The 26,253-nt window shown below is 40.4% G+C and overlaps 1 protein-coding gene across 1 annotated transcript in view; it reads left to right on the plus strand.

Annotated features, from left to right (window-relative positions):
* The window catches only part of toy (paired box 6 protein twin of eyeless), a 140,586-nt gene that overhangs the window by 91,918 nt on the left and 22,415 nt on the right, over nt 1-26,253 (plus strand). The window contains exons 5-7 of the mRNA XM_083124604.1: nt 5,190-5,336; nt 8,676-8,758; nt 23,810-23,994. Coding sequence (XP_082980730.1) covers nt 5,190-5,336; nt 8,676-8,758; nt 23,810-23,994 — 415 coding nt within the window. The remainder of the gene's footprint in view (nt 1-5,189; nt 5,337-8,675; nt 8,759-23,809; nt 23,995-26,253) is intronic.

The raw sequence follows: 26,253 nt of genomic DNA on the forward strand, positions 1-26,253 counted from the left end.
TTCTGTCACTTTTGGCTAATTGCGAATATTAGGATTAATGGTGATGACATGGATTAAGGGGCAACCACAATTATATGCGGACGATACAACACGAGACCTACAAAGGATTATATTGGCTGTGAGTCCAGACACCAGAGCCCCTCTAGCCTGCAAAATGCAGTCGAGGTTGTATACTATGTGGTTAAAGGGAGGTTAATATTTAGGTGTCGTTGTGTAAGTCTCCCCTTACACCTCGAGAACGAGAATGCGATGAGATGAATCGGATAATTATCGGCGTCTCGTTAGAGTATTTGGTAAACTATAGGGTACGATATTTGAGAACCAACATGAGTTTACTGGCTGGCTTATTCAGACATTCCGAGCGGATACTTATAGACAGTTAATACATTTTGTTAGTTGTTATAACAATATTAATCCATGTTAAGCTGTGCAAAACCCCGTCCCGATGCTAACGACGTAATGTCAGCGTTTCGTTAAAAAACGCAACAACTGATGAAGTTTTATAGTGCCTAAAAAAAACTATCTTGCTTGTTAGAACCTATTTTAGGTTTATGCGCCTAAATAAAAGCCTTTGTTTTTAGGTTTTTATATATTTTTTTTAAGGTTTTACAAGATTTTTATGTCACACAAAGGCATTTGCTTTCTTTGGTCACGAACAAAGTCAATGACGAACGTGTTTGAAACGTACTCTCTTTCGATTTCCCTTCCTCCATATCCATGGTGATTTTTCAAATTATGTCTCGTTGTTATCGTCGTGAGCAGCCAAATGGGGCAGCACCGCTACGTAAAATACGCATATTAAAGATTGATTGGTTGATTGAATTATTTTACGTCGCTTTTCTGCCACTATTGACGATGAGAATGAATAATGATATGGAAATGATTAATGAACAAGCTCAAAGAACACTTAGGCTTGGATTCGAACAAGGGATCCCTGCAGTCATAGCTCACTGCTCTAACCACTCAGCCACGGAGGTCGGCCGCAAAAGAATAAAAAAATAAATACGAGACAGTGCCAAGCCCCGTCTCCTCTCTGCAACATCGCTAACACTCGTAATTTTAACATAACAGCACGTCACCGCAAAAATAATTAGAACTGTCGATCATTAATTGAACGAGTGCCAGGAAGCGCATCCTTCCAGGCTCTCACCTCATTGGTTCCCTGGAGCGCCAATCGCGTAACTTGCTTTTGGCCGTTTCTCTCCATTGTGGTGCGGTTGTTGCAAATACAGTAATAATATAAACCGTCCTCGTTTTTCCCCTTTTTTTTACCCTGGAATGGGGTGGGAGGCAGGTATTTGCGTAATTTTCCATACATCCTACCCCCACCCCTTTTCGGAAAGCTTACGTAATCTGGTTACGGGCAGCTGTACATATAACCATGGAGAAATCCAATCGCGGAATTTTCGGTTTGCTCTTGCATATGTATACGGCATAAGGGGATATTTCGTTTCTTTTCAGCGGGGCGCTGGTTGGTCATTTGTGCAATTCGTTGAAGCGGAAATGAGAGAAGCCGGGAACAGTGTTTGGTTAGCTAGTTATGTAGCTTTCATGCATCACAGTGTTGCTAACTTGACGATTCTTCCTGGAAAGCAAAATCGTTACATTTATTATGTTGTTTAAGCAAGTCAGCTTTCCGCCTTGTCACCGAAGGTCTTTGGTTCGAGTCCCAGTCTGAGCGTGGATCTTTTTTGCGAATGTTCCGTCGTCAATTTCCAGTTACTCTTTTTGAGGAATCTAACAGTAAATCGGTACTTTCAAAAGTAAGTAGCTGCAACTCTAACGCAGTTAGTTACTTGCAATAGAAGTAACGTTATAATCCGTTACTTTACAACACTTAAATTTGGGAACTCTGTTTCCCACAATGTGTATTCTCTGGATGCTAAGGTGAATGTTTTTTCGTGGAATCACCTAAGGGGAGGAAGCTAGGCTACGTTGCACACTAAATTTAAAGCAATTGCCGATCATTTCCACAGATGACGTTGCATGGATACAATGCTCTTCAAACGCACATAGGCCTCCACAGGCTGAATCTGCTTTATTAGGTGAATTACGTTTTAGTTCATTTTGCGTGTAGAGTCCTCCTCCTTGGCCGTGCGGTCTAAGGCGCTGTGCTTTAAACTCCGACTGCGGGACGGCATGGGTTCGAGTCCGCCTGGGGTTCAGTCTCTGCGTTTTCGGCCTGCGTGACCGGTGGCAACCCATCATCGTGAGGAAATTAGGGAGCTACGAGCGAGTAGCGTAACCCGCGGTCTCGGAAATCTCCCATAACGGCTGGGGGTTCGACATGCTGACACCACGTCACCCCATTAACGCTTGAAGATCTCCTCACCTCTAGGTAGGATTGTGGGAGGGAGACTGGCAGTTGGGAGATGGCCCTAGGCCCTTCAAGGGCTGTCGAGCCACGGATTATTTCATTACGCGTACATAGGCTAATTGTGACCGGATTTACAGATCTGCCTCTAACGGGTATCGAACCAGGAACACGTTAGTTACAAGCCGATGACTTTACCACTACGTCATCAGGGAGGCCTTTTGCCTCGATATCATCCCTACAGGCCCGTACCCACGTCGAAAATGTGGGACAAAGAGGTGTTCCGAAATTCTGTTAGATTCATTGAATCAGGTTTTTTTACGCCGCTTTCTGCCACTTTTGGCTAATTGAGACGATAGGATGAGTGATGATAAGATGAAATTGATGAAGGGACACTCACGCCCAGGCCGAAATTCTAAGCGGAACCCCTAGGGTCGTAGCGTAGTGTGATAACCACTCCGGCCCGGTATTCAGCGAAATGCTGGTGTATTAGATGTGACCCCCAATGCTATGGTAGTATTGCAAATAGAGCTAAATGAACTATTGTATAATTGCAATTATTATATTGTAATATTATGGTCTAAGTAACGGAAAAAGTAAAACTCACCGGTAGACCCCCTTTCCTGACAAATAGCATTACTGTCGCTTACAGACGAAGGCTGCCACACAGCAAACAGCTTGGTGCTTATTCACATTCAATTATAGAATAATTCGAATAGAACCGTGTTCGCAAATTAACAACATTTCCTTTAGAAAGACGCTTCCAGCGTGTGGCTAATGAAAACAAAATACTTTATTTCTGCAGTCAAGCTTTGAGCTTCAATTTTGTTCAATTTAATTTTTAGGTGAAGGGTTTTCGACTAGTGTTGCCCACGGGACGAGACGGGACAGGCTTGTAAAAATTCGAGACGAGACGAGATTGATCATGTGTCCCGAGACAAACGAATATTTTCGATACGAGACAGCATTTCACAGCATTTCCACGAGACGAGACAGGCCAAAGTCTAGTCTCGTGGGCAACACTATTTCCGACATTATTTTATTTTATGTAACCTCTTTTTCATGTAATAAAATACCTTTTAAATTTTGGTGAATGGCAGAAGGTTCACTTTAACATTTTAATGATTACAATTTCAATTTGGAAAATTGTTTTGCAAGGGCGGGATCGTAGCATATCTGTTCGGTTTCAGAAATATTGACCCTGGCAGACCTTGCCAGCCAGCTCCTGCTCAGAAATGTGTAGGATAAGCCTTTTACAGCAAATGATAAGAACACTGGCTAGAGGTGACGAGAGGCCAAGCGAGGGTTTAAATAGGTGCGCATGAGAGCGACACGGGGCCTTTTTACTTGGAATCATCGGAGAAGCAGAAGCTATTGGTCTGTTTTCTAAACCGATCAGGGTAAGCTATCCTTCACCCTCATCTGCCATTCGCATTGCTCAGTTCAGTATAAAACCTAATCATGAGTCTATATTAATGTTAAATTAGATATTTGTACCTGGCCCGTTCAGGGCTGTCTCTACCATCAATAGTACTAATCGGGAGGGGCAAGTTACATCCCTATTTAAGATCCCCGCGTTCAGGTTGGAACGCTACGTTATACCAGGACCATTGAACAACCATGGTAATTCTATATGTTTGGAAAATAATGTATTTATAAATTAAATTATACGCATTAGCAATGATTATTTAAATAGAGAAAGTGTCTAAATGTGAGTTAACAAAAATTATAATAACGGGCCTTTTTTCCTATCACGATTTCAGATGGCATAAAGTCGGGACAGGGAATAAATAGAGACGTCTGGTAGCCTTGCATCAATGGCAAGAAAACTAAAATCCAATATTGTAGACTACAGACTTCTGTAGTCTACACAACAAATCCATTCATTTATGCTAGTACGAAATCGAAATTCTTGCAAAATCTCAAGGGAAAAAGAGTCAACGTTATCTTCGTAAGATATTATAGGTTCACATTAAAATATTTCATAGCTCGAGGGGGAGGTATGGTCCCTCACCTGGGTACGGGCCTGCATCCCTAGGGGAAGCAAATATATATAAAAAAACAAGAGACTTGAGGAAGTGGGCGGGGAAACAACTAGGGGGGGTACTTTATCAAAATAGGCAAATATGAGCTTGAACGCACCCACCTCGGGGTTTCTGCTGTCAATGTAACTAGGCATATCTAGGGTTTTCGCCCATCTAAACGTTTGCAACACTGTGAAAGGGGGGAGGGAGTAGGAGGGCGCGAGGAACGGCAATAAACCTTCGGCATCGAGGATCACTTTATTATTTGCTGCCAGGAACAATACCTTTGCAACCGATAGCTCTCCCACCCTTGTACTGCTATTGTGCCCGGGCAAATCCGCATTAAATTCGATTAATTAAAGATGGCAACTTTGGAAAAACTGAATAATCACGAGCGGGTGTGACGCGCATTTGGTGTCCTCACACAAGTACGGGGTATAATGGAATCAGATGAAATTACCAGCATGAAAATTATAGCGTTAGACGTAGAGGCGGCGGCAGAGGGGTGCCATAAGGGTGCACTCATGTTTTCATCTCCACACTCCCTTCCGCACCCCAACATTCATCTCAGTGATAGTAATAATAATTAAAGAGAATACAAAATGAATTTTTTTGTGTTTATATTGTAAGAAGGGTTCTTACTCTTGGAACTCTACAATATCCTACCGTTAATATTTAACAGATGCATCAAGCCAATTTTAAACAAACTGAAATTACACATGTGTATGAATCATTTATTTGCTGCACTGGGGTTCACCGCCCCAATTGACGCTGTTGAAGGAATTTTGTATGCGGATGATCTTTTGGATTTTCGGAGTGATCGTAATGCTACCGTCTTGTTTCTTTCGCAGAAGGAACCAATGAGAACACGTCCGACGGGAACTCAGAGCACAATTCGTCGGCGGACGAGGACTCCCAACTGAGGCTGAGGTTGAAGAGGAAACTCCAAAGGAATCGAACGTCGTTTACTAACGAGCAGATAGAGGCGCTCGAGAAAGGTGAGCGAACAACTACTATTTATACTCTTAGATGTACACTCCCTCCCAGAAGTCTGTGGAGCAACGCCGCGCACGACGGCAGAGAAGGGGAGGAAACAAGTGGGCGAAGCAAAAGCAGTGCGACCTGCTGATAGCTGCAGCTCTAGCATTGGCGTCGGGAGGGGGTGGGGCAAACGGGTCGATGGACCCCCCTGGAAATTGACATCTTTCATTTAAAGATACAAGAAAGCCGAAAGTTTGTTACTCTTATTGTTAAGAACAGAAATAAAGTTAATTTAGTTAGTATTCGAACAAAATAGTCAAAGTAAAAATTCATTGTATCGAAAACATTGAGTGAAAAATACAGGAACAAGGTTATAATCTACCATTTCATCCAAAGAACAATTGGTTTCACAGTTTTCAAAATTCTAATAATTACAGTTGTAGGTGAGAGGTCACACAAGAAACTTTATGACAAAAAATTCCCCCTTTACATTTAAAGCCTTTTCTTGAACGAGACGTGCAAAATTTAATATCAAAATGCATTTCAGATACTAACTGCATAAAATGCAAAAGAACTAATAGAAAATAGTTGTGCTGGTATTCACTCGTCTGGTGGATCGATTATTGGAAATAATAATAATTATTATTATTATTATTTCCAATAAAATTTATTTTTGTTAGTTTATAATTTTTATTATTGTAAAATAACATTTATAACCGTGGCAATAATACTTAATATTTTTCTACTATTCAACTTTTATCATTTGCCCGAACCCCCTTGCAAAAATTTCTGGCGACGCCCATGCTCTCTAGTCACTACTTACGCAGATACCTATTTTCGTTCGCTTCTTCCACAGATGACTTGGAGAGAGTGTAGTATCTAAAGAACAAAACTGTCCTTAGTTTTACCAAACACATTCCTGGCAAAGAGTCACATTGTCAGCCTTAACTTTTGCGAGTTGATGCTACATCCGTACTCTGCATTGCACAGTCACCAACAATAAAGAAGGGACACCTAGATCCTGATTGGTATTAAAATCTATCTACTTATCGCCGTTGAGTTAGGCAACACACATAACGCCTTGAAGGAAAGCTAGCATTTCAGGATCTAGGTATCCAATTTTTATTGTCGATGACTGTACCTCTGCAAAAGTCAGCAAACTGATAAGTCAGCGAATGTGCGGCAATGCATTACAGATTCTGTCAACTAAGTTAGATATTCACACGAAACATTTTTTCCCAGTTTGCTGACTTTTGTAGTACATTACAGCGTATGGACAGCATCGACAGAACACTAGGAAGTTTTTTGGCCTACCTTTGAGGAAATAAGTATGCCTATACTGTTCTAGTACTTCTCTTGCCTAGTAAGTACAACTGTGATGTAGAACGATATCCAAATACGAAAAGTCAAATTTCAAAAATACATATCCATACGTTAGTCAATTAATTCTAAAAGAAACGTATAAACCAATTATAGTCCCGTATTTCTGCTTTCCTAGAGAGCATAATCACACGAAAGTCACCATATAATATCTGTTTTCCTTTGAATATATACCCAGGTATATCTTATCCTTCTCCCGAGAGTTCCATTTTGAACTTAATGACGTCTCCAAAAGATCATATTCTGCTTGAGAGGTCTTTCCACCTGGAAAGCTTCCAACTTCGCATTATTAAACCTCATATCCGCAGCAGAGTAAATACAGAGTTACTGAAGGAGGGGTGAGCTTGTGACTTCAAAAGTGAAAATCTCATATGTTACTTCCTTATCATATCATTCGTCTTCTGGCATTCGCAGTTGTTGGAACCCTCCCGAGGCCAGTCTGAAATCCCATCTTAATCTCATTAGCTGAAAGGGGATGCCTTATACTGTGCTTTGTATGTGTAGTGAACATTCGTTTAGGTAGATCCCTGAAGTAGGACGAATGTTTCAGAGGTTGAATGTTTAGCGTCTTCCTAAGAACATAACGATGGAGGATACATGCTCCACCCCTCACCTCCCCCCCCCCCCGAGTCCTTTTCACAGACTCGCAGGATGTTCGTCTTTGAAGCAAAAGGCAAAAGATTTCCTTTTCTGAAACCGAGTACAAGTCAAATCCCATTTGCTCTTCATTTCCTTTTTGAGGTTCCTCGCTATTTCTATATTCGCTTTTCGTTATATTTAGTTTTGAAAGTAATATAGGACTAGCTTAGTAAGTCCTACTGGTGCTTCTTGAGAGATGGATGAAAACAAGGCAAGCGGATCATGTCCTTGCTTCTTTGGATAAGGCACACATATAAGATCTTCCTCTGGAAAATCTTGGACTAAAACTTCAGAAGTTATTTTCCTCCCATATTCCTCGTTATAAGCTACTTGGAGCTAATTGTTAGTTTTTCATACAAACAAGTAGTGAAGATATTTATTTTGGCCTTCTTATCTTGTAATTTAGGACTTATGTTTATTGACAGACGACAGTTAACCAAGCAACCGCAACACGAACAGTGAAGTTTTGTAAAACTGTTCCGACACTGCTTCTCATACATTCTTGCCACTTTAATGTTTATTAGATATCCTCTTATTAATGAACTGACGAGGCCCCTATCCACAAATAAACATATTACATTGTCTTTTGTCCGTCGTGGACTCATTTCTTCATTTTTCTGTAAATTTCAAGTACCATAAGATATTTAGTGTAATAGAGTTTCAACAAATAACGAAGAAACAAATAGTACTGCCATCTACCGCATTATCAGTGAATAAGCATAGTTTATTTTTCCCTTAGCAGATTCTTCGCTTCTATTTTCCTTCCAATGTAATCTATCGTGACAGCTTCTATTATACACACCTAAGTACAACCTTTCAGATATTCACAAATATCCTTGTCATATCCACATCTTCATAGTTACTGGTACTACAATCCCAACTTAAATAAGTAAATCAAAACAGTCACACAAATCTTCTGGCTTTATTCTAAAGTTATTTCAAGGATTATATATTATCATTGGTTATTTCTTCACTGCCCAAGGCTCTTACACACAAGTGAATCAATCAGAGGTAGTGAACAAACATTGGTTAATGAGATATTACGTCACAATGGAGACAAGTGCTATGTGTGTGCGCGCGTGCGTGAGTAATTGCCTCCCAGGCAATTCGGTGCAGGGGCTCTTGGTATGAAACGAAGCAATATTTTTTTACAAATACGAGTAATAATATTTACAAGCAAAATGTAATGTAAACTAAATTTGTTTTATGAAACACATTTCATTCATTAGGCCATTTCTTTCTCCTAAGTTTATTTAGTGTTCTATTAAAACACTATCTTGCCAATTAGCTGTTTTACTTTTTTCAGGAATTTAGAGTAGTTTTCTCTTCTCTTTCAGAATTTGAACGTACGCACTACCCTGACGTGTTCGCGCGAGAAAGGCTCGCTGAAAAGATTGGACTTCCAGAGGCTCGCATTCAGGTAAGCTCTTCAAGCATAGAAGATAGAAGTGTATTTTCAATAGAAACTGACTCCATTATTTTTATGCTCGACATGTCAAACCTGAATTAATAAGGATATTTTCATAATGTATTAATTGGTCTGTACTACTCTTGGTAAACCGCGGTAGCTCAGTCATTAGGGGTAGGTGAGTACGTAGTCTCGACTTTTAAAGATATCGCCCCACAAAACAAACCTCCCTGCGCTGCGACGCCAAGGATCCCGGGTTCGAATCCCGGTCTGGGCATGGATGTTTGTGAATGTTTATTCATCAATTTCATCATATCATCACTCATCACCATCTTCGCAAATTAACCAAAAGTAGCTCAAGAAGCGAAGTAAAATAAGGCAAATCAATCAAATGAAATCAGATCAAAACAAGCCTTCCCGATGGCGTAGTGGTAACGTCTTCTCTTGCAATCAAGGGGTCCTGGGCTCGATATCCGATGGAAGCATATAGTAGATGTCGACTTCCGTGGCGAGGTGGTCAGCGCAGCGCGCTACAAAGCCAGAGAAGGTCCCGAGTTTGAAATCCCGGTTTGGACATGGATGTTTTCATACACAGAGAATATAGAGAAAATTGAGCAAGTGTGAAAAACAGAGGATACTACCGATTAGGGGATGGGTATTCCTTTTGAGGGGAAAAAAGTCGTTAGGGCGTCTGACTATCATGCGAGAGATCCGGGTTCGATCCTCGGTGGGGGAGAACCGGAATTTTTTCCACCTGTTCAAGCTGCTCCGGCGCCCACCCAGCGTCGTATAAAGTGGGTACGCGGCAGAAACTCTGGGAGCTAAAGGCGGGCAGGGGCTTGGTGCTGATCACATAACCCCCACCTTTGGCCGTGAATGGAAATTACGAGCTGTTACGTTCTTCTTCTTGGCCACCTTCTTAGATGAAAGGTAGCGGTCTGTTTCGAGCATTGCCAGGAGCGGATTTGGGGGAAGGGGGAAGGGGGGAGGGTTCATTCACATTTCCCTATCTTCTTCATTTCTGTTTCCTCACAACAATGGACGTTCCACGTGTCTCTGACTCTCACTCTTTCCAACTCGCTGACAAGGTAAAATAGCGCTCGCCTTAAACAATTATACCGTTGACGAGCTAGTAAAATGACCATTGCGGAGGCCCATTGTTGCAAGCGTCTAGCATAACAGGAAGCCGATAAGGCGAGTGCAACTTTTCGGAAGGGGCTACTTTGTTCTCGAAGTACCAGAAGGGTGAAGAAAGGTCGTGTTTCGTTAAGGTCTTGAAAGTTTATCTTTAACTTGTACATGGTTTTGTAATAGTTCAGTTCATGCTTCATTTTAATTAAAAAGATAACTTCAACTTTGTTATTAACTGTGATAATCAAATTGGTTAAAGCAACTACTATCCTCTCCAAAACTCGGCACTGGATTCGCTCCTGGGCAATGCCCTGACTTTACCCTGGGTGCGTTCCGAAAGTCTTAACGAAACGAACGCATTCAACGAAAATAACTGGGCTCGTGAATCTGGTGAAACCAGTTATTTTACAGACTTATGGGACACTCTAGGCGAAAGCGCAGGCGCAGCGTTTTGTTTAGAGAAAGTTTCCGCATGGCGTCAGCGGAAGGAATGTCCTTATGGCAAAAATAAACTCTACTGTGGACACTGTTGCTCATTTTAATCACATCCTAAGAACGGTCAAGGCATACTCATCTTATGCATGTTGCTTCAACTCGCTATCTGTTAAAATTAAAATACATTTTCCGAACTAGTGCAGTTTCAATCCAACAGTACGCGCGTTGTCTGTAGGCAGCAGACGATTCTCACGGAACAAACCAGCCTCCTGGCCCGAGCGTTTGGTGAATCTCGTTCTTGCACGAAACGCACGGAATGCGACTTTTGGGACAGCATAATGAAACTCACAAAACGCACGGAAGCACTTATGGGACAGCCAGTTACCATAACTCGTTTAACGCGTTAAACTCGTGCGACTTTCGGAACGGGCCCCATATCGGAGGTGATGTAAGTAACAACGATCTTCTGCCTCCTTTACTCCCAAATACCCGTCCAAGTCAAGGTATGATCATTTTTGTTAGGGTTCGCGGGACGAAATTACACAAAAACCACAAAGAAGGAGTTAGAAACTAAGGCTGGCGCTATTTGACATATGAGCGGGAGCCTATTTCAAGAACATTCTCTTCTGATTGGCTCTTCCAGCCACCTGCTTTGACGCGTAGAACACTCTTGTAAGGCGAACAAGTGTTCTCGGTTTATCAGCCAGGATATAGGCGTTAGCTTCCAACGTTTCGAGCGAATACATTGCTCTCACCATCAGGGAATGTTGATTGGAGACCAAGTGTGAGGTTAAATGTGTGTCTTGTGATTGGTTCGCTCGGGATCTCGGTGATGTTGTACTTTTACGGACACACTTGATCTCCAATCAACATTTCCTGATGAAGAGATCAATGCATGCGCTCGAAACGTTGGAAGCTAACGCCGTTTTTATCTGGCTGGTAACCCGAAAACACTTGTTCGAATCACGTCCCCAGGAAAGCTACAATTCCCACTCTTGTAAGGGTCAAACATGTGCTATTTCCTAGCCTAGACAGAAAGAGAAAGGAGACTCCACGTTGGAAACAAAGATGGCTCTGTTTAAGATAACCTGAGTACTTTATTCGATGCGAGATTGAGAATAAGGATTCTGCGTTGAATAAATATGGGGCATTCGTGAAGCTTTTACCATCTCTATTCTCTCAGCTGTGATTCATATTTATTCATCACTTCTACATCACATGTTTCAGTGCATACTATATCTCGTGCAAATGGTTTTCCGGAAAGTTTTCCTTGTATGCTGCTTTTATCCATAGTTCTTGTACCTAAACGTTGGCCAGATGTTCCAAAGCAATGAAGTATTTTAATAGAACATGCAATCATGATGTTCATTGACTCTGGTTCCTGAAAAATACGAAATGGGTTGTTTATTTCTATTTTTGGTTGTCCATGGATACACATATGAACATGCATGCAGCTCCTCTGAATCAGATGATTTTTCAAAAAAAAAAAAAAAAAGAGGCTGCAGAGTATAATTTCAGAGTCAGGTCCCTTCATGCACAAGAGTCATCTATCACCTTTGTATCTGTGCACTGTGCTTCGTTTCCAAGTATACAGTGTTTTTTTGGTTTTTTTGCCAGTGCATAAATTGGAAAAAAATGATGGCGAAAGCGAAAAAACGGCGTACTGTGAAGATTTCATGAATCACGTCTAAAGAGGAAGAGAAACGGGTTCAAAAATCCACCAAAAGTGGAACGAATAGGGGAGGGAAATGAACGTTCCAAAAGAGAACGAGAGAGGGAGAGAGCAGATTGTGGACGTTGGTCTAATCACAGCCTGAAAGCTTTGCGAAAAGCCACAGTTGCTGGAGAGGTGGGGTCTCGATGAAAGGAACACCCTTGGCTTTTTAGGGACGGGTTACTGGCGTTACCGCTTTCCCATAAAGGGCACGGTGGAGGTATTGCCCTATGAAAGCCAAGTCGGGTCTAATTTAGATAAGTGGCGGGTCGGAAAGTTGATGGCGGGGACGGCTGTTCCCGCGAATGGACTTCGAACGGAGATTCAGAACCACCTCCGCTTCTTTTCATGTTTTTTTTTCCCGCTTCTCGTGAAAGGAGCATCGGTTTCGGAACCTTTTCGCTTTTGCCCTCTCGCTTGTGATCAGAGAGATCCACTACTCTCACCTTTTCATACTGTCCAATCTCATTTACTTTTACTTCAATACCGGAGAGCCCCGTGACTACTCCATGAATGTTATTATAGTTGTTGTTTTTTTAAAGCTTGTTCTGAATAGACTCTGCCTGTTTTTTCACCTTTTGAAGAAAAACTTTGAAAGATGTGAAAAGAACCAGGTCTGCATTAAATAGAGAGAATGCGCTCCACTCAAATATCATGATCAATGTTTTAACAGTTACATTCTCGACGCCATAAAAAAAAAACTACAGATGGAGTTGGCATCAACACATCCTACATGTATTCTACCAGGAAAGGGGACATAGGGGCCATTCCCCCTTGTAAAGGTAAAGGTAGCCCCTGCGCAGGCAGGTCCATGGGGAGGGCTCGGGGGGATTGGACCCCCAACCGAAATCCTACAAATATCTGATTTAATATGTGTACAGTCATAATTAACTTTACTTCCTTAGCAGAATTAAACAACTTGTATAATAAGTTGTAATATACTTAGAAATTCACCTCCGGGCTTCTACACCCCCTCATCTTTAGATGGCGGCTGCTGATAAGGGATGAGATTCCTCCAGCCGAAATAAAATTCTGGCTACAGGCCTGATATGGAAATAGCCCATCCCCACACACACATTCATAATCTCGACCATTTGTAGAGGTTATGTTATCAGCACCATGCTCCGGTCGCCAACACTCGTGAGTCCCAGAACCGATCTATGCTGGAAAAATTCCCACCTGAAATCAAACCCGGGTTTCCCGCGTGGCAGCCAGACGCCCAATCGACTGGACCACTGCGACTCTATTATCGCAAGAGACTTATATAATTGCAGGTGAGGTTAATACAGGGTTGTCGCAGGTTGTAACTAAAAACTGAAGCAGTGTCTTTCGAGGGAGAGGCAATATTTTTAATGTCTTGCTTGCCACTTCAAAGAAAAAATCCTCAGTCGTCCATGGATACAATTTCAATGCGCACACACACTAATTGCCATCGCAAGGAAGTCTGTCTCGACATGTAATGGAGTCCCCAGATTCCTTATTTGTACTTCGGAAGGGGATGAAAGATCTTGATCTGAAGAAATATAGTTATACGATTATGATTATTATTTACTTTCTATAAATCATGAAGAAAGAAGTGATAATTATTTCCATTTTTTCAGAAACATGATTATTTTTATCATACTTTTTACTTATAAGAATGTTCGAACGGAAGTCATTTTTTAAAACCTGATAATCACAACGTAACTATTTTCTCTAATCCTACTTAAGCATTTTCATTATTCATGATTCTTAATATTGCAAATGCAAGAGTGAAACAAGATATGGTACTAGTACGTTAGCAGTGGGTTGACAAATATCCAAGAGTTTGCATCATCAGTACATGAAACACGTTTTATCATCAATACTGAAATGAAATTACAAAATGTGTAGCAAGAGCTTTCTTTCCAAATGCCTGAAAGGTTTTAAACTATATTTAGCTGCCATCTCGTGGCATTAAACATAATACCTGTTCCGTATTACATCGCCGAGCATTATTACCCCCCATGACCATAATTTTTTTTATCTCTTTACGTTTTACACGGATGGTGAATAAATGGCTAGAGAATCCAATCTCTAGGGTACAAAATGAGAATTCTACGCTGGAAAATAATAGAGAAAAATCCAAAATCTACTGTCATGGGAAGAGTTTATAGCTAATCTTTCTTTGACTTCACAAAATACAAAGAGAACGATGGATAATGGTAATAAAAACAGTTTCGACTGACTCCCTCCCTCTCACAAGCACACACGCACGCACGCGCGCATACACAAGTCTGATCAGCAACACGAAAGCATATTCCACATCAACATGACTCTTATATTTGTTTAAAGGCCAGGGCAAACAAAGCAGCCGTTTTTCCGCAAACAAAAACTTCCATGAAGGTTAATGCTGAGGTTTCCGTGTTCTTTCAGCCCTGCAAAAACAATTGCAAAATTAGTTTCAATGCGGGGGAAGGTGGAATGGGGAAAGTTTGATAGCAGGTCGACAAGGGCAAACAAATTGGAAGTAATATAAACGTTTTTAATGCATGGAATGGCAGATTTTTTTCCTCTCGTATTTGTATTTGCCATCTCCACTCATGCGTATGTACTGAGTATCATTTTCTGCGTTTCTATATTTATTTTCTTGCCGAGCAAGAGGAAGATGTGAAATTTGGAACACAAAGGCAGAGTGGGAAAAAAAAACTCATCATGCAAATCAGTACAAGCTTGATGTCAGTTTTGTGGATATAATTATAGACTCACGTGCGATAACGGAGTTTTGGAGTTCATTTCAAATAAATCTCGAAATGGAGTTATCCTCATACAGAACGTTGCTATTGCGTCGAATTCAATTTTGGGGGGGGAGGCAACTCCTGCGCACAAAAGTAGGAGTTTTAAAAATGGTTAAATTGTTATGGTTAATATAGACTAGTGAATGCACATCAAGCCAATACTTAGATCCAAACTATTTACAGTGAAAATGTTATTGGCTGCATTTCAAAGGCATTTATTAATAATAAATAAATAGTAACAATTAAATTATAACTAAATTATAACCATCCTTGAGCTGCTAAGTTGAATCCAACCCAATATCTCTGTGTATATATATGGGGCCAGATCTGCCTAAAACGTGGGCAATTCATCTAGCTACGGGGACTGTGGCGCCCTGGACAGTATTATGGTTTGGTATTCATTCAGTAGTTGATTTAATAATTAATGTAGTTAATTTGTACACTCACGGTCCCTTGTGGGTTGTAACAAACCATTTTACTTTCAATGAGTTCATTACAACCCATAATTGTCCGTGCCAACTTTTCAAAACCATTGGGTGGGCTCAAACACTTGCATTGCTAAGTTCACAAAAAAAATTCATACATTTCCCTTCCATATATTATAAAATTATTGCCCACCAACTTTATCCTAACTATTTTTTTTAAAAAAAAATCTGTTATGTATTGATTTCAGTAAACGCGATAACAAATATAATAATAATAATTGTAATAAGAACACAACAAATTATTGGGTGGCCTCTTGCCCCAAGGGTCCTTATAAGTTGGTGCAACTGGTTGTTCCATGAGGTTAACCGCAATGAGAAATGAATGGGACGACTCTTTGGACGTGATTTGACACCAGCGACAGCATTCTTTCAGCAGCTAAACCTCTCCTAAAACACATTTTGAGAGCTCTAAATACAGATAATGGGTAGAAAGCACGCGGCTGTGATTTTAAGTAATTGTATTGACACGCTCTGTAACTAAAAAGTGTTCACGAAAGATCCAAAACTGAAAAACCATCTTTAAAAAAAGCTATAAAACTCAACCCTGCTACGATTCTGTACACACGAAAATAGCATGAAGATAAAATAAAATAGGTGAAAGGAAGTGTCCAGATTATATTAAAATAGAGCAATTTTGCAACCTAAATTTGACTCGTGATTAGCTGGTAACATTTATACAGTCCACCGTACATGAAATTGCTGTAAAGCTATATTACGAGTGTTTCAATGCAAAGTCATTATTCCTCTCTTGAGGAAGAAAGCGTCTTATCACTCCATATTTTGTACGATGAATATTTTTACAATGACCAATGTTATAAATTCTAATGTACATTTATAACGCCCACAATATAAATATAACATGTTACTTTTGCTTAGGTTAGGTTCAAATGAGAAACCTTTTTACACGAATTGTGCTCTAACACGTACAACTTTTATGTCAAGGTCAAAGAGCCTTGTTCCATTCCTCTAGTACCTTTCGACATGTTTCATATCATGCGAACGTTTGTTAAATTGCTTCGTTTGTAGTTCCTCTTTTCTTGTCACTTATTTGAACCAAGTTCAAGAGAAAATGTACATAGGATATCAAACAAGACAGACAACAAATGTAATATAACCGTCCTATTCCACACGCAAACTTTGCGAGTGAAATTACTTAAATATGTTGAAAGAAACAAGCAGAAATCTGTGAAACATGCTCATAAAAATGAAAATAAAGCAATTTGAACTTGGACATAAACGTTACTTTGTTTCATCAGGTTGCATAGAACGCAAGACAGTCAAAAATGGTACGAAAAATAACTTACTTTCTTTCGAAATGTGTGTACAAGGTCAGATAAAGCAACTTAACTTCTTTCAACAAGAAACAACACATAAAGTATGTGCGTAATTAAATGTACTTACAACATTAATTAATGCGGAATTCTTCAGTATCCACAAAACAGACACAATAACTCGAGAAACCATCGAACTTTTCTGAAGTATCACAAAAAAGGGCACCTCGATGCGAATGACCTACTTTACCGTGCTATTCGTCTAATCCACGTTGATTTTTTTCAACATTGGACCCCTGGTGGCGGAGTCTGGAAGTATTCACAGATCCTATTTGAAAGGATTTATCATGGAAAGTTTCTTTATTTCAGGCTTTTACTTGAAATTATCGTGCTGCATAAACTGAAAGCAATATTGTAATGAAATGAGTTTAAAATGGTGTTTGCATTTTTCACATTTTTATGTAACTTTCATGCCTCTTTTGGCTACTAGCGAAGATAAGGCTGAAATATGATCAGATGAAACTAATGAAAGGACAGACACTAGAAATAAGTTGGCCTAGGACAGGAAATGAACAGTGTTCATTGAACACGAAATCTTCGATGCATTGTTTCGTACATTCAATATAAGATTGAGATCAGTTCACATCAAATCAAATCACCACTTGCATGGTAGTAATTTAGTTAATTCACGAATGAGCAAATGAAAACTAGACAAGGAGGATGCTCATCACGATCAGTGCCCTCTTTATACCAAACAAACGGCGACCTTTTATAAAAATCTAATTAAAATAGGTACAACTCCACCAACTTCTTTATCCTCTTTAATACAAGATATTACAATTGTATTTATAATTTTTAGATTTTTACGAAAGTGGGATGATGATTGTATATTCAAGAAATTGTAATTTGGTGTAACAATAAGATGCAGGATTCAATTATGTAGGATACTTGGTGCAGAGCTGGTATAAGAGCTGAATCCAATAAAAAAATAAAGGTATATTATTTATCATTATTATATATGTACTATTTTGATTGATATTGTAGTATTTATAACACTGTTTTACTTTTTTCTCAACGCCCAGATAATGAATTCAGTCAAAATAGCCTGTCTCTTTGGAGTTACCTTCCAAGCATGAAGCATTAAAATTTCACTATTATAGTAAAATGTATTTCCATTACGCGATTTGCTTGGCGCGCGCACCTGAAGCGGGGGATGGGGTGGGAACGGTGCCCCTGCCTCTACTTAGGGTCGACTGTAATATATATGTATTATTTAGAGGGAATTTGTTACCCTCCAATAAACTATAGAGATATTCATATAAAAAATAATATTTCCCACAATAATTCAAGCTTGAGAGTTTGACAAAGAGATTTTCTTGTCAGCGTAATCTGAAAGACTTCTAAAGCAAGTTTCGAATCGTCCAAAAAAGACCTTCATCGAATTTAACTTCACATCTATAGTTAGCTTACATTAACATTCCCAGTATAAACTGCCGTTGTTTTCATAATTCAAATGAGCCAATGAAAAGGGGAGGGAAACAGGAAGAGATGAGAACCAGTAATGTGATGGGGGAGAGAATAATGGTAGTCAGCGTAGAAGGGCGGGGGGAACGTTTGAACTCACATTGGTCTACAAGGGGGACGGCTCCTACTGCGATACTATAGTGGGAGGTCGGACATTTAGTCTCTACAAACAGAAGCCGTGTTGACGCATGTTTTTAAGCTTCGTTGCCTGGTATTGATTTTTCTAAGTGCCGAAAGGGAACTCGGTGGGGTGTGGGGGAACTAGATATGGTGTAGCTCTGATGGGGGGGGGGGGTTGGAGGGGAAATGGTGGAGAGACGTAGCGTAGTCTAAGCTCAAGGAAAGTACTCTGAAATCTCGAGATTGAAATATGAAGAAATTGTGAAAAGGAAAAAGTATCAATCTGGATCCGTAATGGTCTTTCATTTCTACTTAAACTTCCTCGTCTAAAATTGGTTTCTTTGGATCAAGAATGGTCAACTACACACAAAAAGAGTTATTCTTATCATTTTTTAACATCCACGATTCTCAAACCAGTAAGAATAGTCTTGATTTCGGGTGTTCAAATATTTCAACACTTTGTCAAGTGGATCTAAAGAAATGTTTAACAGATTCCCAACATTTTGCAGCTGGAAGACATTTAAGATTGGTTTTCATGGCACAGTAACATTGACAACACCAGCCCCCTAACCCTCCCCCACCCCCGCTAACAGATCAGAAGGAAATTAACCAAACTTGTACTCTAATTATGCATTATTAATGTAACTGAAATTGTGAGAGTTCATGTACTCCTATGACTGTCTGTGCAAGACTTCCTGATATGATGTGGATGAATGCTAAGATTTGGGTGGACCTCCCCGATGGCGTAGTGGTAACGTTGTCGCCTTTTAATCAAGAGGTCCGGGTTCGATACCCGCTGGAGGCACAAATTGTTCGGATCCCACTTTCAACCGTAGGTCCAGTCCCGATTAACCTTACTTTGCACTTAGAACACAAACTCAATCAACCAAAGATTTGGGTGGCCGCATCTTCAAGTAAAAATGTATTTTGATAATCACGTTGCTAATATGCGATCCAAACAATTATTTCTTATTCAATAACAGGAAGTTTAAATATTGGAGTAAAAAGAAGTTGCACGAATTCAAATGTATCGAAAATGTGTTATATTTCATGACGCGGTTGAATAATGACTATGTTAATTATGGGAATATCTAATGTCTTTGTTATCTAGAAAATAGACACACGGGAAAATTTTTTGGCCACCATTCAGTACACACACAGCCAGGGACACGATATGGCGCTCCTTCGGACTATTTTTGGTCACCGAATCATTTCACGAAATGCAGAGATTCACTGGCCTCCACGTTCGCCAGATTTTTCAGCAGCAGACTTTCTTTCTTTGGGGATACCTCAAAGAACGGGTGTATGTTAACAAACCCCAGACAATCCATGAGCTCAAGGAGAATATCCGTGCAGAAAACATCCGTGACACGTATCATGATGAATGTTGCGGCAAGAGCTCGTGCGTGCGAAGTCAATAATGGTGGGCATTTACATGAAATAGGTGAAAGAAATCACCCAATTACATTTCCATCATGATATAAAGTAATAGTCTATGTAAACTGGACATATGATAATACGAAAACAGTATGCCTGATATAAAACTAAATTACGGAATTTCAGCATTATTGAAAATTTACGTAGGAGACTTCTATTTTAATGCTCAAACTTTACAGCGGCGGCCGCCGTGGTGGAGTGGTTAGCGCATCGCGCTACAACTCCAGGGGTCCCGGGTTCGAATCCAGGCCTGGGTGTTCTTGTGAGTGTCCACTCATCCCATTTGTGGCACAAAAAGCAAAGTAAAATAAACCAAATCGATCTAACTTTACAGTATCCAAATCAACTTCTTTCGCAGTTTCCCTTTCTGGAGCTAAATAAGGCAAGATCGGTCAGACGCTCTTGTTGAGACGAGAAGGCAAGGAAAAGGTTCTGTCACAAGAGATAAGGCGCACTAGATGTCGGAACTGTTACCGCAATTAGCTACTACTAATTTGTAAATTTCATGAAAAGCTAAACGATACAGCTTTTGTAGTCAACAATTGCGGCAAAGTTTTAGTTTCACGTGGTTTCCATCTTCACGTTGTTGTTTAACAAGTTCACAAAGTTACATTTTGGTAGGGAGGGGCAGTGGGATTTTGAGTCGAACATGACCCACTCCGTTCCCCCCTGGCGCCGCCCCTGACAACTATGCCTACACACAGAACCCAAAACGTGTCAATTGACACATATATTTTGATTTCAATAACACGTTAACGTGCATAAACTGCAAATGATGCACCTTTTAGTGTGTCAAAATACACATAGGAATGTATTAAAGGGTATTTTTATGATATGAAGTTCCGTGTGATGCACTAAAATGCATCAATTTGGAAGATCAGACAAGATCACTTTCACTTTTAATTCATCAATTGACACACCTAAATGTGTAATTTTGTTATCTTCGAAATGTTCTTGTCTGATCTTCCAAATGATCGAAAATAAATTCCTGTTCATATATTTATTTAGTAGTTTCATACAGAGCGATTATGATGATGATGATGATGATGATGATAATAATATGTTAGTAGTGATAATATATCTTGTGTTTACAAGGGTTACTTTTATGCTTATAAGATTGTTTTTCGTTAAGTCCGTGCAATTGCTTTTTGCCCTACATACATAACACAAAGTTCATTGTTTATGCATTATATGCTAATAGTATACAACAAAAATATAGATAATGAAACGACGCAATAATGCAGAAAATAGTAAAATATAAGAATAAAGCAGAAGGAAAGAGCGAAATTGCTCGTGACCGCTTAAAATGGTTTGTTTTTTAGTGGTATTTAGAGAACAATCGTTTTATGAAACAGAGGTTCATTGGGACTATAGATTACAATTTGGACACATGTACCGCCACCGTACATGGACGAGCAGATAACTTCATTACAATCGGTGGAAATTGGTAAGAGTATCGGTATCTGTTGAAAGTGATATCGGCTGAGCACTAATAGTAAATATACATTCAGTTTTTAAAAACTGAATCATTAATATAAAATGAAGTAGAGTTGCTTTTTTATGGCCCATAATACTTTTAAAACGGTATTGGTCAGTGTTTACGGTAGTTGGATGGCTGCGAAAATTGACGATCTTAGACTGTCATTCCTCTAGTCAAATTTTTACGGTGTAGGAGTTGCGACCAGTGATGTGCCGTAGACTATACGTTTACGTCTACATTAGTGTTGCCCACGGGACGAGACGGGACAGGCTTTTCAAAATTCGAGACGAGACGAGATTGACCATGTGTCATAAGACAAACGAATATTTTCGAGACGGGACAGCATTTCCACGAGGCTCCACGAGACGAGACAGGCCAAAGTCTCGTCTCGTGGGCAACACTAGTCTACATGCGTTGTCTACACGTAATCTACGCGTAGATTACATTGGGTTGTAGTTTACATAGACTACGTAGACAATATAAAGTGCATTAAAATTAATTTTCAAGGGTTTCATGAAAGGAAAGTGACATTTTCAATTATATTGGTTCCTAACGAAATGAAAAGAATCCTATTTACAACAAATTTCTCTTCTCTTCTATTATCAAGTATGGAAGAAGATAAATAGTATGCAAAAAACAACAATAGATGCCAGTCGGGAGGCAAGAGTGGTCTTTTCCCCATAAGACACTAGAATATTTCCTATATTAGGTTTCTTCCTAAGTGAGAAATTGTTCGAATTTGGAAGAAAGAGTATGAAAAGTTCTCCTTACGCATCAGCAACTGATACGCAGTATAATTTTGTTTTACTACCACGGCGCCCTTTGCTAAGTTATCACCTTTCGTCATGTTGTTTACATAGATTACGTAATCTAAGAGTATAAAATAGTGTACGTGTAGAATGTAGACTATCGTTGTTCACGCGTAGACGCACATCACTGGTTGCGACGCATTAAACCCCCTCTGGGCAGCAGTGGCGTAGCGTTATAGTACGCCCATACGCCCGGCGTTCCCTGATTTAAAATTTCAAAAATACGTAAATGCTGTAAATATAAAGTAAATCTTGACTATTTTCATATATGTTTGACCTTCATGGCATTAGAATAGCTACTTTTCGCGATCCGCTTGCAACGCTCAACTAACAACACTCGTTCCAGCATTTTTTTCAATGCCTTTCCTGCCTGGACGCCGGGAAGGTTCGGCGTAAAGAACTCTATATTCCTTTCTGCCTTTCTGGAGGGTAAGCTTCGATCTCTACAGCACGCGCGCAAATGCTCTCTCGTACGCCAGCGTATGGAGCAGAGGGCTACGTGATTGGTTCATGTGACCCTTCCTGCCTTCTGAAGCAAACGACAGCGGTAGAATTCCTACCCGGTTCTTCCCGCTCGTGCCACTCGTGCTATGTGATGCTACAATACACAATATTGACTGACGTAACTTTACCAAACTCAAATATATCATTTCTTAATGACCATTGCCTTGTATAATTTATCGCACGAACAGCGATGTGTATTAAAAACTAAATATAGTTTTTGTCAAATAAGTTGGTGAAGTCCTCGTGGTAGAAGTTCAGCCTGTGCCTGCTCTACCACTTAACCCGCAAAACTATTATTATTATTATTATTATTATTATTATTTTTTCGTTAGTATCTAACTGCTTACTATTGTGTCAATGGAAATGTTTAGCATTCATTTGAAAACTCTTAACATCGAATGGTCTGTAGACAAAATTATTTTAAAATGTTTATCAACATTTTCAAGTTGCAATAAACAGTGGTCTGAATTACTAATCGGCACTGTTACGTCAGTAGAGTGTACGATAGTTGGATCATCCACCCACCTTCGTGTCAGAGTGTTTTACACAGCGCGCCAAGACGACAGACGGTCCTGGTTCGAATCCCGGCGTTAGCACGGGTGTTCTTTATGAGTGTCCCTTCATCAACTTCATAAATATCACTCATATTCATATTCGCGATTAACCAAAAGTGATAGAAAAGCGAAGTAAAATAAATCAAATCAATCAGTAGTTGGATCGCCCACAACAATGACGTCTACTGTTGTTCAGAGGCGCTTGTGATTCAGGTAGGTTTTCTAATTACTTGCGTCATACCAAAAAGTATAAAACACCAGAGTTCAAAACATTTGTGGCATAGTGAGGCATCTCATTTTCTAGCTAAAACATGCATAGATGACGTTTTATTGATAACCCAGCTGATTTCAGGCAAATAAACAATACCTGTGACGACCTAATTCCATAAGTAAATTATTATGCAAAAAAGTGCCGACCCTTCCTTCGGACTTGGCGTTCCCACCCGGAATTCCCATACTACGCCACTGCTGGGCAGAGGTCTTTAGCAGAGGTTTGTCCAGAATTTTCTATCTGGGGGTAAATTCATATTTAGAGTAAGAGTAAGTTTAGAGCGAAAAATGGTCAGAAATTGGACCTTTGTGAAAAAAAATAGGGGTATGTTGAGTTAATTTTGAGGGTGGTTAGAAGTCGTCGGGGTGAATAAATCACTGGTGTTCAGGATCAGTCGACCCCCAAAATAAAACCCTGGGTACGCTACTGTCCATCTACACAGGTACTGTCTTGAACATATCTTTTAATATACAAGAACAAAAAGGACAAAATGGTTTGTTATGTGGCTTGTCAATTCGTCGCTCGTCTCTTGTGTCTGATCATTTACCCGCTCTCTTTCTTTCTTCCCACAGGTCTGGTTCAGCAATCGAAGAGCAAAATGGCGGAGGGAGGAAAAACTGCGCAACCAGCGCCGCGCAGTGGAGCAAGTTGGAGTTACGACATCGTCAACAGCAGGCCGTTTGCCAATCAACTCCGGTTTCAATTCCATGTATCCATCAATTCCGCAACCCATCGGGACAATGGCAGACACGTACAGGTTCGTTCCCATATATTTTTTTTTCTCTCTCTGTCTCTCTCTCCCTTATCATTAACTGAGCGTCAATGTTTTGTGGGGGTTTTCCGCAAAATGATTAACTCCATATTCAATTACAAAGTGCTTTTGTGCCGTCATATTGATTTCTTTCGTCGTGTTTCGGTGTCGAGAGGGAGGGGAGAAAAAAGAAGGAATAGCTAGCGCGTCGGATGATCACTGTACAATGGCACAAAGCTCAACAAGCCTGTATTGTTTACAGGAATCATTCAGAAACAATTGTTCATTAGGAAAGTCCTCCTTTTGTCGTGAAAGTCAATTGTACTTTTCCCCGCTAATAACACAATGAAGACAAAGGCAGTGGAAGTATATTCACTGTACTGGAATCGCCAAATGCAGATGTTTATCGCCGAAGCTACACTAAAGCCTGTACTACGGGGGAGAGAGGCAGTAAAATAAAATGGCAACGACACTTGTACAGTTGCGATCAAAAGTATGATCTCGTACACTCACACGCAAATCCCACCGGTGGATTAACAATCTCGTAGAGTACGGATGATGTCATTTGTTTCTACCGGGTGCCTTACCACGGTAGGGAGAGTGCCATTTTCAGTCTCCAATAGCATTACAGTTCGCTTGAGTTAGTTGCGACCATCGACCAATGTGCGCATGCGCTGACTGGAATAGTCCAGTGACGAAATAGTGTTGGAGGTTGCAAATACAGAGCATTCTCTGATATTCGGTACGAGAATCGGCGGAAGGCGACCCGGCATCAGCGCTTGTCTATCCTGGTGAACGGGTCCGCGACAGTCGCTAGAGTCGGCTATTACAATTACAGTTTTTCATATTGTTTACTAACCTTGACTACGGAAGGTGTTGAAAATGATGTCCCTCTGCTGCAACACATTTCTGGCATCTCCGAAGGAAATTGGCATTTACACGTGCAAGTTCATCTACTGTAATTATCCCGATTTTTCGTACAATACTCTCTGTTAACTCACGGGTGGTGTGCGGATTGTCTTTGTATGCTTTATTTTTTAGATTTCCCCATTTTTCTTTCCACTTTTATTCAGAACTGACCCTGTTACTCTAAACTTTTTTACGAGGTTTAATATAGTGGTCCTATGTGGAACGGGAACACCAGGAAATTTAGTTGCAAAACGTCGTCGCACTTCTCCACAATTCCTCTTTTCGAAGTAACACTCGACAAGATAAATCCTTTTTTGTAATGTAAACTTTTGTGGTGCCATATTAAGCCACTATCTTCACTCTTCACCACTCGGACACGACACAACACAACTTCCGAGGGAGGATTATACTGGCGTCAGTCTGCAACGTCAACAGAAAGGGAAAAAGAGCGAAGGCAGGGAGAACGAAAAAAAAAAAAACAGACTGTAGCGTGCGACTGTCGCGGTCCCGTTCACCGGGAAAGACAGGCGCTGACGCCGGGCCGCTTTCCGCCAAGTCTCGTAGCGAATGTCAGGGAATGCTGTGTAGAACTCACAAGGGAAAACAGGTTCAGTTAAAATCGCCTACTGTTGACATCAGTAATGTCGTCATAGAAAAGAAAGATCAACACTAAAGAATCCAATTCATACACATGAAATATTCATCCGAAACCCACAGCGTAGTTTCTTCTACTTGCAACCCCCCTTTCTTTTGGACCCTTACACTCGAGTTAGGCGTGTCTTCCGCGGTTAGACATTATATAGAATGCGGGCACATTTCAAGGACATGCTCCGCTGACTGACTGGTTATTTCACCCACCTGATGTTATGTATAGGATACTCTCGTGTAAGGGTCAATCACGCCACCTAAACTTCTCCATTAATGAATGGTGCACAGCCTTTAGCCGGGTGCGGGCGAACCTGGAACAGAGTCAACATGCTGGAAACTACAGCGGCACAAGTATGTATAGGTTCATTCCAGGTTAATTGTTAGTTTTAGAAAAATCGGAATAGCGATCGTTCAATTTGAAACGTCACTGGAATGACGATCGAACCAACAGCCAGCATTCTTGCACGAAGCCTAACATACAAGCGATATATTCCTATACCTTTGCAGTAGGATTGTGAGGTTGAATCCGAATTCGAATCACGCCAATTCAGAACGGTTCCAGTTCAAACCCAGATTTGTTATTGAATTCTCCATTTCCAGTATTCGGTACCCGATTTTCGACTCAAAATTAGTTACCCGATTCTAGAGTCTAGAGTCAGCCCCCGTGGCGGAGTAGTTAGCACATCGCGCTACGACGCCAAGGGCCCC

Source organism: Lepisma saccharinum, chromosome 6 (genome assembly GCF_977018435.1).
Source record: "Lepisma saccharinum chromosome 6, izLepSacc3.1, whole genome shotgun sequence".
Lineage (NCBI taxonomy): Eukaryota > Metazoa > Arthropoda > Insecta > Zygentoma > Lepismatidae > Lepisma > Lepisma saccharinum.